The sequence below is a fragment of the Spermophilus citellus genome (genome assembly GCF_964194105.1).
Source record: "Spermophilus citellus genome assembly, chromosome: 2".
Taxonomy (NCBI): domain Eukaryota; kingdom Metazoa; phylum Chordata; class Mammalia; order Rodentia; family Sciuridae; genus Spermophilus; species Spermophilus citellus.
This window is the reverse complement of record NC_138183.1, coordinates 184628582-184641061: the sequence shown is the minus strand read 5'-3', so window position 1 is coordinate 184641061 and position 12480 is coordinate 184628582. Positions and strand designations below refer to the sequence as shown.

The following is a 12480-nucleotide window of genomic DNA, read 5'->3' as shown; positions in this document are numbered from 1 at the left end:
ATAAAGAACTCAAAAAAACTTAACATCAAAAGAAAAAAAAAACACCCCAATCAATAAATGGCCAAGTGATCTAAACAGACATTTATCAAAAATAGAAATACAAATGACCAACAAATATATGAAAAATGTTCAATATCCTTGGCATTAGGGGAAATGCAAGTCAAAACTACACTAAGATTTCATTTCATTTCAGTTATAAGGCAATAGTCAAGAATATAAACAATTTATTTCTGGTGAGGATATGGGATACTTACACATTGTCTGGAGAACTTCAAATTAGTAAAACTACTTTAGAAAGCAGTGTGGCTATTCTTTAAAAGACTAGGAATGGAAAATCATATGACCCTGCTATCTATACCATTCTTTGGTATTTATCTAAAAGAACTAAAATCAAGCATATTATAGACAACATGGTACCAATGTTTATAGCAGCACAATTCACAATAGCCAAGTTATGGAATCAGTCTAGGTGTCTGTCAGCAAATGAAAGGATAAAGAAAATATTATCTCTCTCTCTATATAGATACACAATGAAGTTCTTCTCGGTCATAAAGAAGAATGAAATTATGGCATTTGCTGGGTAGAACTGGAGAGCATCATGCTAACTGAAATAAGCCAGACTCAGAATGTCAAGGGTTGAATGTTTTCTCTCATATGTGGAAACTGGAGAGAGGTGGGTAGGTATTAAAAATAAAGGGGATCTCCTGAAAATATAAGGGAGACCAATGAGTAGAAGAAGGGGCTCGAGAGGGAGCTAGGAGGCAAGGGCATGGAGAAGTACCAGGGAACAAAAATCTATCAAATAATGCCATATCCATGTACAAATATATGATAATTAATCCCACTTTTACATATAATTATAAAGCTTTGGTTAAAATAATAACAATGATAGGAAGGAGGTCAGTAGAGTAGAACAAGCAGATCAAGGGGAGGCAAGAGGGGAGGAAAAGGGAAGGTACTATAGAATGAGATCCACCAAAGTAGGTATATGTACAAATACAGCATAATGAATCCTGTTACATATAGTTATAATGCACCAATAAAAAAATCAATGGAAAAAATAACCTTCAAAGTACATTAGGGAGCAGGATGGAGGTGGGAAGTTGCCCCATGTGATATAGGATGGCCCAACTCAGATGTGTGTTCAGTCAGCACTGCACCTGCCTGAAATTGTTGAAAAGATTTTCCTTATTTCAGCCTTAGCTTTTTTAATCTGTAAAATATATTTAGTTATTAAAGCTTGAAAGAACAGAATGTATTTCTAAGGAGGCAGGATAGAAGTAAATTTCAGGACTCCCTACCCCCAAACATCTACTGTTATATTTCATAAGTTAGTAATTTTTATTTATCTTTTTCCTTCCCTGAAGTGAATGTAATAAGTTTCCAAGCTTTGGTTTTTTTGGGGAGAGAGGTGGAGGGGTGGGGGAGTGATTTCAAGTAGAATTTTAAGGAATTCCAGGGAAAATGTCTTTTACATTATGGTTGCAAAAAAAAAAAAAAAGGAATACATTTTCGTAAGTTTCTGTGGTAGAGAAATTCATGAATTGTAAGATTTCACTCAAATGTTAGATTCTCTGTTTTGCAGATTTGTGACAGTGAATAACTCTGTTCAGCTTCCTAAACATGAGAGTTTAATGTGAAATCCTATGGATGGGACTGGATAACTCCAAATGTGCTCATGTATGAGTAGTTGTTTACTAAATAATTTGTGATCATGGATATAATAATTCAATAGTATATTTATTGTCTGAAAAAAGAAGTTGCTCATTCTAGCTGTATTTAGGAAGAGTTTGAGATGTGTGTATGTAGGTAGTGATGGGGAAAGAGATATGCTAATATTTCTAAACATGTTATACATATTATCTCTTTTAATATTATTTTCATTTTCACATATGTGGCAACTGAGGCTTAGGTATGATAACTCTGAAAGAAGTTGGTCAGTGACTGATAGAAAACCTTTCTGCTATGTCTATATATCTCAAATTTTGGCCTGCCTAGCAGAATCTCTGGGGAACTTGTTAAAATGTAGCATTCTAGCCCCTATCCCCAGAGAATCTGATTTCACAGGACTGGGACTGAGCTAGACATCTCCATTTTTAATAAGACCCTCAGCTGATCTTCATGTGGGTGCTGCAAACTGTGAGTTATTTTCCCTGCTAAATATTTTCTGTTTCTTTTCTCCTCATTGCAACTCTGTGGTTCTCAGTCAGGCCTTCTCTGTGCCTCACCTGCATATTTACTGGACATGGGCTCCAGTGTTAGCATTTATTCACTGTTACAAAAATGCCTGAGAAAACAACTTAGAGGAGAAAAAGTTTATTTTAGCTCACAGTTTTGAAAGTTTCTGTCCATGGTCAACTATCTCCATTTTTCCTGGGCCTGTGGTAAGGCAGAGCCTCATGGCAGAGAGTGTGTGGTCAAGCAGAGTTGCTCACCTAAAGGCAGTCAAGAAGCAGAGAAAGAAAGGAGGGGGCCAGGGACAAGTTATAGTCACCAAGGGCATGCCCCCAGGACCTGTTCCCCTTAACTGAGTCTTATTTCCTACGATCTCACCACTTCCCAATAGTCCGTTCAACTATGAATCCTTCAATGGATCAGTCCACTGATAAGGTCAGAGCCCTCATGATACAATCACCTTCCCAAAGGCCCTACCTCTGAACACTGCTGCACAGGTACTAAGCCTTTAACACATGAATCTCTGAGGGACTGTCCAGATCCAAACCATAATAGCTCCTGTTCTCTAAGATTATCTCCCTTTGGGAATTAATTTCACACTGTGGCAGAGTTATCCATTAAAACTCTAATCTAATCTCTACTAAAATCCTCCAGGTTTTCTACTACTTTTGAGATCAAGGCCCTTCAAGATCTGGCTCCTGACTTTCCATCTACCTTCTCTTCTGACACGTGAAGTTTTGTACTTAAATTTTTATAATTAAATGACAGTTTTACAGCACACTGGGCTATTTCCTATCTTACAAGTGATCACTTCTATTACAAATGCTTTCATCCTTCTACACCTAGATGGAGTTTATTGATTCTTCAAGACTCATTTATTATCTTTTCTAGGGACTTTCCTATGAAAAGCATGAGTATCCAGGCCTGAGCTCAAATAATATCCTGCGCTCACCTCTTACTCAGTGCTTAATCAGATTGTATTTGTTATTTTTACTAACTCCTTTGCCTCTCCAGAACATTTATAATTCCTAAAGACTGGAACCATGTCTTATTCATGGTGTATTTCCATTGTTTAAATCAGTACCAGGGACACAGCATAGCTCTAGCAAATACTTGTTAAACTGAAGCTTAAAAAAACTTGAAAACATTAGAAAGGAGGAAAGCACAATGGGTAAGTGAATTTATAATGTTTCAATGTACCATATTCCTTCCAACAGTAATTAAAAGGAAGCTTTAGCTTAGTGAGGCAATGCAAGTAACATTAGATTTCAAAAACATTCTTTAAATTTCACAGCTTTTGCATTTGTTAATTTCCTCCTGGGGATGAAATTGACAAAACATTCAAGTTTTAACATGTATAATTTTAAAAAGTTCTGAAATATAGAATTAATCTGGAGATGACAGAAGAACTGCACCAATTAAAATGTACAACATGGATGTGAGTCTGTATGAGTCCACATGTGTCTGGTGAACAGGTTTTGTCAGTAACACACTATACTATATTTGGCATATATGATTGCAGATTAACTTGGTAGTATTGACAGCAGTGCTTTTTGGACTCAGGAGGGAACAACTATTAAGAAATGCAAACACATAAAAATACAAAAGGAACATGTGGTTTATTCTCCATGCCATTCTGCAGACTAGCAGAATTAGTAATGTGATAAGTAAATACTATAAAGAATATGTAAAATAATGTCTACTTATTTGTTCAAAAATGTTCATTGACTTCCACTGGCTTTCTGGGTTTAGATAGGACTCTCTTTACGTGCATTGGAGACAGAGCCTCTAGAGGTGGGTCCCTCTGAGAACCATCTATAGGGAAGCCACTGGCACTTCTTTATCAGATAATTATCTGTATGCCACTCTGGTAGTTCTCCATGGAGAAAGGAGCTCAAGGTTGGACAAATGCAATTATCACATTCAAAAGAAAATATACTGATTTAGCAGCTCTTCCCAGACTGGGCTAGTGATGCTGCAGAATACCCTGAAGATATCCCTCTCTTTGTTCTTTATGTAAAAATATAAGTCTGGTTAAAACCATGATGAATGCAATATGGGGAAAGACTAGTGCCAGGAAGACCAGTTAGGAAGCTGCTAGAGGGTCTGAAACAGAACAGATATGATAAATAACCCGAGGAAAGGCCTTTCTGAGTTTTCTGCAGAAGGAAAACCTTGCCTTTTCGAGGGCCTATTGAATGGAACAATTTGACTTTCCTTCCACCCTTCCTGCTTGGATCTCTATCTAGGACACCTCTGACATGGCTCTTTCCATCTACAGATTGACTCCATTAAGGAGATTTTTTTTTTTTGAGGACACTGTTGACTCTTACCTCAAAATGTCATTTTGAAGCTATTGCAAAATCAATCCCCATAACTCAACCTGGTAAAGCAAATATAATTTCCACCTTGCTAACAAAACATTGGCTGCCAAAATTGCTTTTCTGATAAACGACACAGTAGAAGGCTCTGCTACCAGCTCTCTGGGTGTCCCAGAGAAATGATTTTCATTTTGTAATTTGTAAATGACACAAGTCAATGGCCTTATGGGAAATTCCAAGAATCAATGAGGTAGAACCAAGATTTCTCAATGCCAGCTCTGGTTTGACTCGGGAAGATTGCTGTCACTCTATCATCATAGTTTCATCTCTGCCTCCTTTCCTCTCTCACAGTCAACATCACTTCTTAAAAGGATGCTTAAGGCTTTGGAAAAGGTAATAGACTATTTTTAGAAACCACTGGGACAGATGTTCGAGGATGATAGTCCTCTCTGATTTGTTTAGCAACACTTTCCTCTTTTCTTTTTTCACTTTGCCACTGTTTTGATCTCAGATTTTCAGAATCTCACACCCAGAACATTGTAGTTGCTTTCTCAAACACCTCTACTGTCAGTCTCTCTCCTCCCAGTTGGCCTTTCTGTGATTGCCAGATTGATCTCTCTGAAACCTACCTGTGGTTGCCAGATAGATCTCTCTGAAACTCTTCCCTTTGCCCTACAATGGGTACACTGAGTGGCTAGTGTGTGTTTGGATCTTTGCCTAGGAGAACCCTCACATATGGGTAGTGATACAGGTACAGTCAGGGTGCAAGCTCAGAGAAAACTTCTAGTTCTGGTTTGATCATAATCCTTAAAATTCTTCATTATCTGCAGAATAAAGTATAAGTTTCCTGGAAAATTTAAGGTATCATAACTGAATTGAGTCCAACTTTCCAATTATAAGTCCTTTTATTCTTCAAAACTCTTCCTTGAATTGAAAGTAAACTGGGTTTGGGTCCCCCCTCCACCACCACACCACCACCACCCATCCTGTTTTCTATTCCTATCTGCCTCCCACATCTTTCAAATTTCACTTATCCTTTAAGGCCCCACCACCATTCAAAATCTCTTAGCTTTCAAGCCAGAATCTCCTTTTCCTTTGACCATAAGAGCAAGTTCTCCGCCCTCTGGTCTGGAAATGACTTACCTGCCATAGGAACTCATCCTTTCCCCCAGAATACCTGCCCCTCCAGGCCAGCCACCAGGCCCATCTTTACAACTCTGCCTGTCCAACTGCCTTGGCATCTTGTAAAGTCTTACTAGGTAACTGAATGCATGTGTTTACCAAGACTTATTCCCTCATTTTATTCTGGAAAGCCACAGTAAAGAAAATGTGTGGCCTCTAGCTCACTTCAGAAATGTTCTTACAGCAAGAGTCACATCATTGAGAAAAATCAACTTCCCCCTTTTAGGATTTTAAATTTATGCCTGAGACAGTTTTTGACAAATATGAACTGGATTCAACTTACTCCTTCATTTTTCTTAAAATGTACAAGAGTGATATGTCGTCTCAATAGTGAAAAAGAGGATGTAAACGGATAATGTAATTTGAAATCAGTCAGACATGAGTGAAGACTTTGTTTTTTTTTTTTTTAAACACCTCTTTAAACTTCAGTTTATAAAGAAGAAGTAAACTATTTCCTTTCAAGTTTTGCTGTGATCCTTAAGGAATGGGTATAAACTGTCTGGGTTTTTACAATTAATACTCCTACCACTTTCAATGACATCTAACATCTCTGTTAAGTTCCAGATAGATGATAAATAAGACTAGTTATTTATTTATGTCCCACCTTAGTTCAGAAAGGATTTACAGTGTAAAAAAGGACACACATGAACACTAGTTGTACCTTGCTGACATACACGACATATGACATACTTTCTTCGACATATATTTTCCTTCCCTAAATTATAGGGATTTTAAAATTAAAAACAACAAAGTTTAGTAGAGTTCACTAAATAGTCATTGATTTTTCAAAGTAGAAAAGCTTGATTCTGAAGATTATGTAATTTCCTAGACCAGAAGGAAATAAATAACATTTTGTTTATTTATTGGAAAAAAATAATAGAATAGCTGGTTAGGAAAGTAAGGAAAAAAGTCAGAACAACAATGAAGGAAATTACAGGAGATTAAGTTTTCACCAGAGGCTGATTTAAATGGAGACTCATTAGAAAATTCACTGCTAACCCCAGGAGGGCTTGGCTGCATTGAGATCTGAGAAACTGAGCTGGGTGTCAAGGATGCTCATTCAAATAGGCGACTATTTGCAGCTTAGGGGTCTAAGTAGGCTGACATTATCCAAACTACTGTCATAATAGTCAACTTGTCTTTGCTTATATAGACATAGACTTTGTGAAGGTGCAAGGAGTAGATAGAGAGCCTGGCCATTTCATTTGTAGTAAATGTCACTTTCAAACGAAGATTTACAGTTTCTTCATGGATACTCCCAAAATTCAATAAGCTCCAAACCTTATACATACTTCCAAAAAAAACCTTCTGATCTTCCTGTAAAGGCCCATTTGCTACAACTTCCACCTTAATCTCCATGAACTAGTGTCCCTGGATTGCCTCACCTAACTCCAACATGTCTGCAATTTCCATGATCACTTTAATGCTTTTTCTATGTGTATGACAAACTCTTACTCAAACATTGAGATCCTGCTCAAATATCTCTTATACTTTTATTGCCTCTTTCTTACCCAACACTTAATGAATATAACGTGAAGTAATGGAAAGGGCAGACATTTTTCTGTCAAAATGGTTTGAATTTAAACCTGAATCTTGCACCTATTACTAACTAACCTACTACTAACTTAGATAAGTCAGTTAATCTTCCTGAGGCTCAGTCCTGATTTTTAAATAAAAACTGTTAATCACTTACATTTATGGAATCATCAGTGATATGTATTGCTATTGTTTGCCTGCCTATATTTGTTCTTGAGAGTTCACTGAGATGAGAGACCTTGTCTTTCTGTTTCCTGGCCCACAAGACATCCAGCACAGAGCATGGTGTTTTACAGCACTCAATGTTCTTCTTTTTATTTTATTTGTTCTTTTTAGATATACATGACAGTAGAATGTATTTTGGCATGCATATATAGAGTAGAACTTATTCTAATTAGGATCCTATTCTTGTGATTGTACATGATGCGGTGTTACCCTGGTTGTGTATGTTCTTTTAATTAATGGATAGTCATGGAAAAGAAGCTCAAGCACCAAAAGGCCAACTGAAGTTCAAGTTCTTCTATGATGAACTCTGGTCATTCCTCTGCCCATTAATCTGAATTCTCAGAGCTATTGTACATACTACTAGTAAGGCCCTTGCCACAGCCTGCTCCACAGATACTAATGGATTCAAAGCTTCCTCTAGTATAATAGCCACGATTTTTACTCAGGACGCTTCACAATGTTCTGTAAATGCCAGCTAATGATAAGATTATTTAAAATGTTCCACTCTCTTTCTCCTTTCAAACAATTTCTTTCTCAGCTTATCCTGAGTTTACCCCCAAGGTCTTAGACACTGAGGTCTCTGCAACAATGACTTATTTATTTCTGAAATCCTTGCCCTTGGCTCAAAGTGAGTGGCATCTCATGACTCAGCTTTGCCAACTCTTCATAGAGCTGGGGAGACTGTCTCCTTTCCTCAGTGTACTTTCTCTGAACTTTGTTTTCTGGACAAAACAAAGTGCAGTGATGACTGTTCTCATGGGGATTTAGAAGAATTTAGTTTTATTACCAATTAATGTATAAGTAAATCTCATGGAGGATTACTGATGGATTCCATTTTAAAATTTAATCAAATCTGGAGACTCAAAAAGAGAACAATTCTCAACATTATGCTAGACATGACTGATCAATCATAACGCCTTTTCTATTGATGTTATATATGGCTTCTGAATCTTTTTCAACATATTACACCAGGTAAAAACTATCAATCCCTCAGTCTACATAGGAGATGAAACTTGTTTTAATGTCCCAGATGTAGTTCAAAACTGTTATTTGTTTATAAGACCCAAAGAGCAGTAGTGACTTAGTAATGAACTGAAACCAGAGCTCAGGTTTTGATCCCCCTCACTTTCAGTCCCAGGTTTCACTTACATGTTTACTCTTCTTCAATAGTCATTCAAATCTTAGAATTTACTTTCTATTCAGTGTTAAATACTTAATGGTATTTAACATATACAATTAAAAATCATACCATGCATGCTTTGGCTTTATCAAAAAGATATTTGATATATAAATCTTAGCGAGAGAGAGAGAGAGAGAGAGAGAGAGAGAGAGAGAGAGATATCTATGCTGCACTTGTATCCTGCATAAGTCCTAATTCTGTATCTGACACTTGGTAGGTTTTCAATGTAAATTCTCTTTTATATATCAACTGTACAAATAAAATAAACAGAAGGTCTATATTTAAATTCTCATGAGAAATCACTGAAAAATCCTACCTTCTTGTATTTAAGTAGTATTTGTCTGAAAGCATTCTATGTCATTATTATAGTTTGGATATGAGGTGTCATCCCAAGATCTCATAAAATAGAAAATGCAGGGATATTCCAATGTGAAATGACTAGATTATGAGAACAGTAACCTAATTAGTGGATTAATCCCTTTGATGGATTAATAATTTGAATGGATTACTGGAAGACTAACTATAGGCATGTAGGACATGGCTGCAATAAGTAGGTCACTGGGGACAAGTCCTTGGGGAAAGGTATTTGGTCCCTGGCTCCTTTCTCTCTGCTTTCATCTGTCATGAGCTGAGCAGTTTTCTTCTGCCATACCCTTCTAGCATGATGTTCTGAATGACCTCAGGCCCAAGAGCAAGGGAGTCAGCTGACCACATATTGAATCTAGAAACTGTGAGTCCAAAATAAACCTTTTCTTTTCTAATTTTTTTTGTTGGGTATTTTGGTTACAACAATGTATTCATCATGACAGTCATGATATCACATCTTTTCATTCTTTTTTTTTTTAAGAATGACACCAAAATGCTTAAATAAATTTCTATTTCACCTGAATATTTTTAGGAAAATAAATTATTACATAAATGACTGGACTTCCCATTGATACTTCTACTTTAAATTCAAAGGGTAACACTGTGGTTTGAGTCTCAAAAGTGTGAGAAATGATATCTTTTCTTTTTGTTTTTCATTGTGATACCTGTTGACCATAACTTGTGGTTTTGTGTTATACTCAAAAGCCACAATTTTTAGGATGCAAAAGCCAAGGAAAGACATGAAGGAAAAAGAGAATAGGAAGAGAGAAGGTAGAGTGTTATTTTATAACACATTATAATACAAATATTGCCCCTTCAAAAAATAGATTTCAGGGCTGGGGATGTGGCTCAAGCGGTAGCGCGCTCGCCTGGCATGCGTGCGCCCTGGGTTCAATCCTCAGCACCACATACAAACAAAGATGTTGTGTCCGCCGAAAACTGAAAAATAAATATTAAAAATTCTCTCTCTCTCTCTCTCCTCTCTCACTCTCTCTTTAAAAAAAAAAATAGATTTCAAAAGCCGAGAAAGCTATAGCTAACACCATACCTAATGGTAGACTGAATTATTTCTCTTAAGATTAGGAGCAAGACAAATGGCAGCTGTTGCCACTTCTTTCCAACCTTGTATTAGAAGTTCTAGTCAGAGAAATTGGTCAAGAGAAAGAAACAAAAATCATTCATATTGGAATGAAGGAAGGAAAATTATCTCTTTTTTTTTTCATATGACACAATTTTGTGTATAGGAAATTCTTGAGGAATCTACCAAAAATCTATTAGAACAAATGAATGGGTTCATGAAGATTGTAGGATATGAGATTAATACAAAAACTATGTTTCTACATATGTTTAATGAACAATCTAAAAATGAAATTAAAAATACTTTACATACAAGAGAATGAAATTGGAACCCCAACACTATCCATATATAAAAACTAACTCAAAATGGATATAACACCTAAACATAAGAGCAAGAACTGTACAACTTTTAGAAGAAAACATGACATAAATTTTGTTTAAAAATCATTGAATCTGGAGACTGTAAAAAGAGAAAATTCCCAACACTGTGGTAGAGATGACTAATCAATCATAACTGTTTTTCTGTTGATGTTATATACAGCCCCAGAATCCTTTTCAACATAGAACTTCAGGATTAGGCAATGGTTCCTTAGATAGCACATCAAAAACATAAATAACAAAAAGAAAATTAAATAAATTTAACTTAGTCAAAAATTAAAAAAAAAACTTGTATCTCAAAGGACACTATCAAAAGTGTAAAAAGACAACACAGAGAATGTGAATAACTATTTGAAAAGCGTTCGTCTGATGAGGAATTAATGACCAGAATATATGATGTACTTCTACAAATCAGTAACAACAACAAAACTCCAAATCTAAAAATGGGCAAAGGACCCAAATAGACATTTCTCAAAGATATACCAATAGCCAACAAGTACATGCAAAAATCCTCAATATCAACAGTCATAGGGAAATACAAATCAAATCACAATGAAATACCACTTCATATTAACTAAGATGACTATGCAAAAAAGAAATACAATGGTAAGTATTGGTGAGGATGGGGGGAATTTGGAACCCTCATACACTGCTGGTTGAAATGTGAAATGGAAAACACTCTGACAGTTCCTCAAAATGGTAAGCCTAGAGTTATCATATTGCTGATACCAGCAATTTAACTCAGGTATAGATTCAACAGAAATAAAAACATATGTCCACATACATTTTTTACACAAATGTTCATAGCAGTATTATCCATAATAACTAAAAGTCAGGAACAACCAAAGGATAAATGGATATATTAAAAGTATTTCCACACGATGGACTATTATTTGGCAATAAAAAGAAATGAAGTACTTATATGTACAACAACACAAATGCAACTTGAAAACATCATGTAAAATGAATGAGTAGGCACAAAAGACCTTATGGTATATAATTCCTTTTGTATAAAATATCTATAGGCACATTTTCTGTCTCTAGACAGAAAGTAGATTAGTGGTTGCCTATGGCTGGATGGGAAAGGAGGTTGGGGGAAATGGAAGTGACTTAATCAATGCAGGATTTCTTTATGCAGTGATGAAGTACTCTAAATAGACTGTTATGATGGTTGTACACTCCGAATATAACTCAGTTAGTTGTATGATACATAAATTTTATCTCATAAAAGCTGTTATATTAAAAAGATGTACTGTGTGTGATTCAATATTTTAATTTTGGAGATTTGTTAATTCTCTCCTTTTCTATGTCTGTCACAACAATCCACATATTCACTTAAATGACCCATGTGCATATTTCCATGACATTGTCTTAACTTTATAATGTGTAACAAACCATACATGTTTTCTAATAAGCGGATACCTTTTATGAAATCCAACCTTTTAGAACGTTAATTTTAGAAAAGTAAAGTCATGAAAACTGTAGTGTTTTCTTCTTTACTACAGTCATTACCTCACCTCCATCAACACATCATTTCTGAGGACCACTAGCTTTACCCTCTGTATTTAATATATTCACCATAAATTCATTTTATAAGAAATGGCATTGTTACTTTTAGCAATACATTTGTAACAGTGTTATACCATCTAGTGGTTCCATAATTTGTTTGCTGCCATAAGTCTAAATCTTAATTATCATTAAATCCATGGCAACTGAGAGAACTTTATGTTTGCTTTATTTTGTACCTACCCCTTTTGAGTCAATCACTCCAGGTTTTGCATTAAACTTCACTGTTTTCAATCGGGCACGTTCTTTTCTTTCCACCCTAAAGAAAAGGGGAAAATAATGAGTCTATCATATGACAAGGCATTTATGATTAAGAACACCTTATCCTTATTCTTACAACTCAAGTAAAACCTATTTTAAAATATTTCTCTTCCTTTGTTTAGTATAAAAATCTTGGTATAAAGTCTCCAAGCTTCTAGTATAGCCCTTGAAAATTTTATGTTACATGGGCTGAGAGTCACAGTATTTGGAAGA

At 35.7% G+C, this 12480-nt stretch overlaps 1 protein-coding gene across 5 annotated transcripts in view; it reads right to left on the bottom strand.

The window, feature by feature from the left end:
- Positions 1 to 12480, bottom strand: part of DLG2 (discs large MAGUK scaffold protein 2) — a gene marked incomplete at both ends in the record, with an annotated part of 2048692 nt that overhangs the window by 53023 nt on the left and 1983189 nt on the right. For all 5 annotated transcript variants that reach the window (XM_081281630.1, XM_081281626.1, XM_081281627.1 and 2 more), the window contains one exon: positions 12190 to 12265. In XM_081281630.1, coding sequence (XP_081137756.1) covers positions 12190 to 12265 — 76 coding nt within the window. The remainder of the gene's footprint in view (positions 1 to 12189; positions 12266 to 12480) is intronic.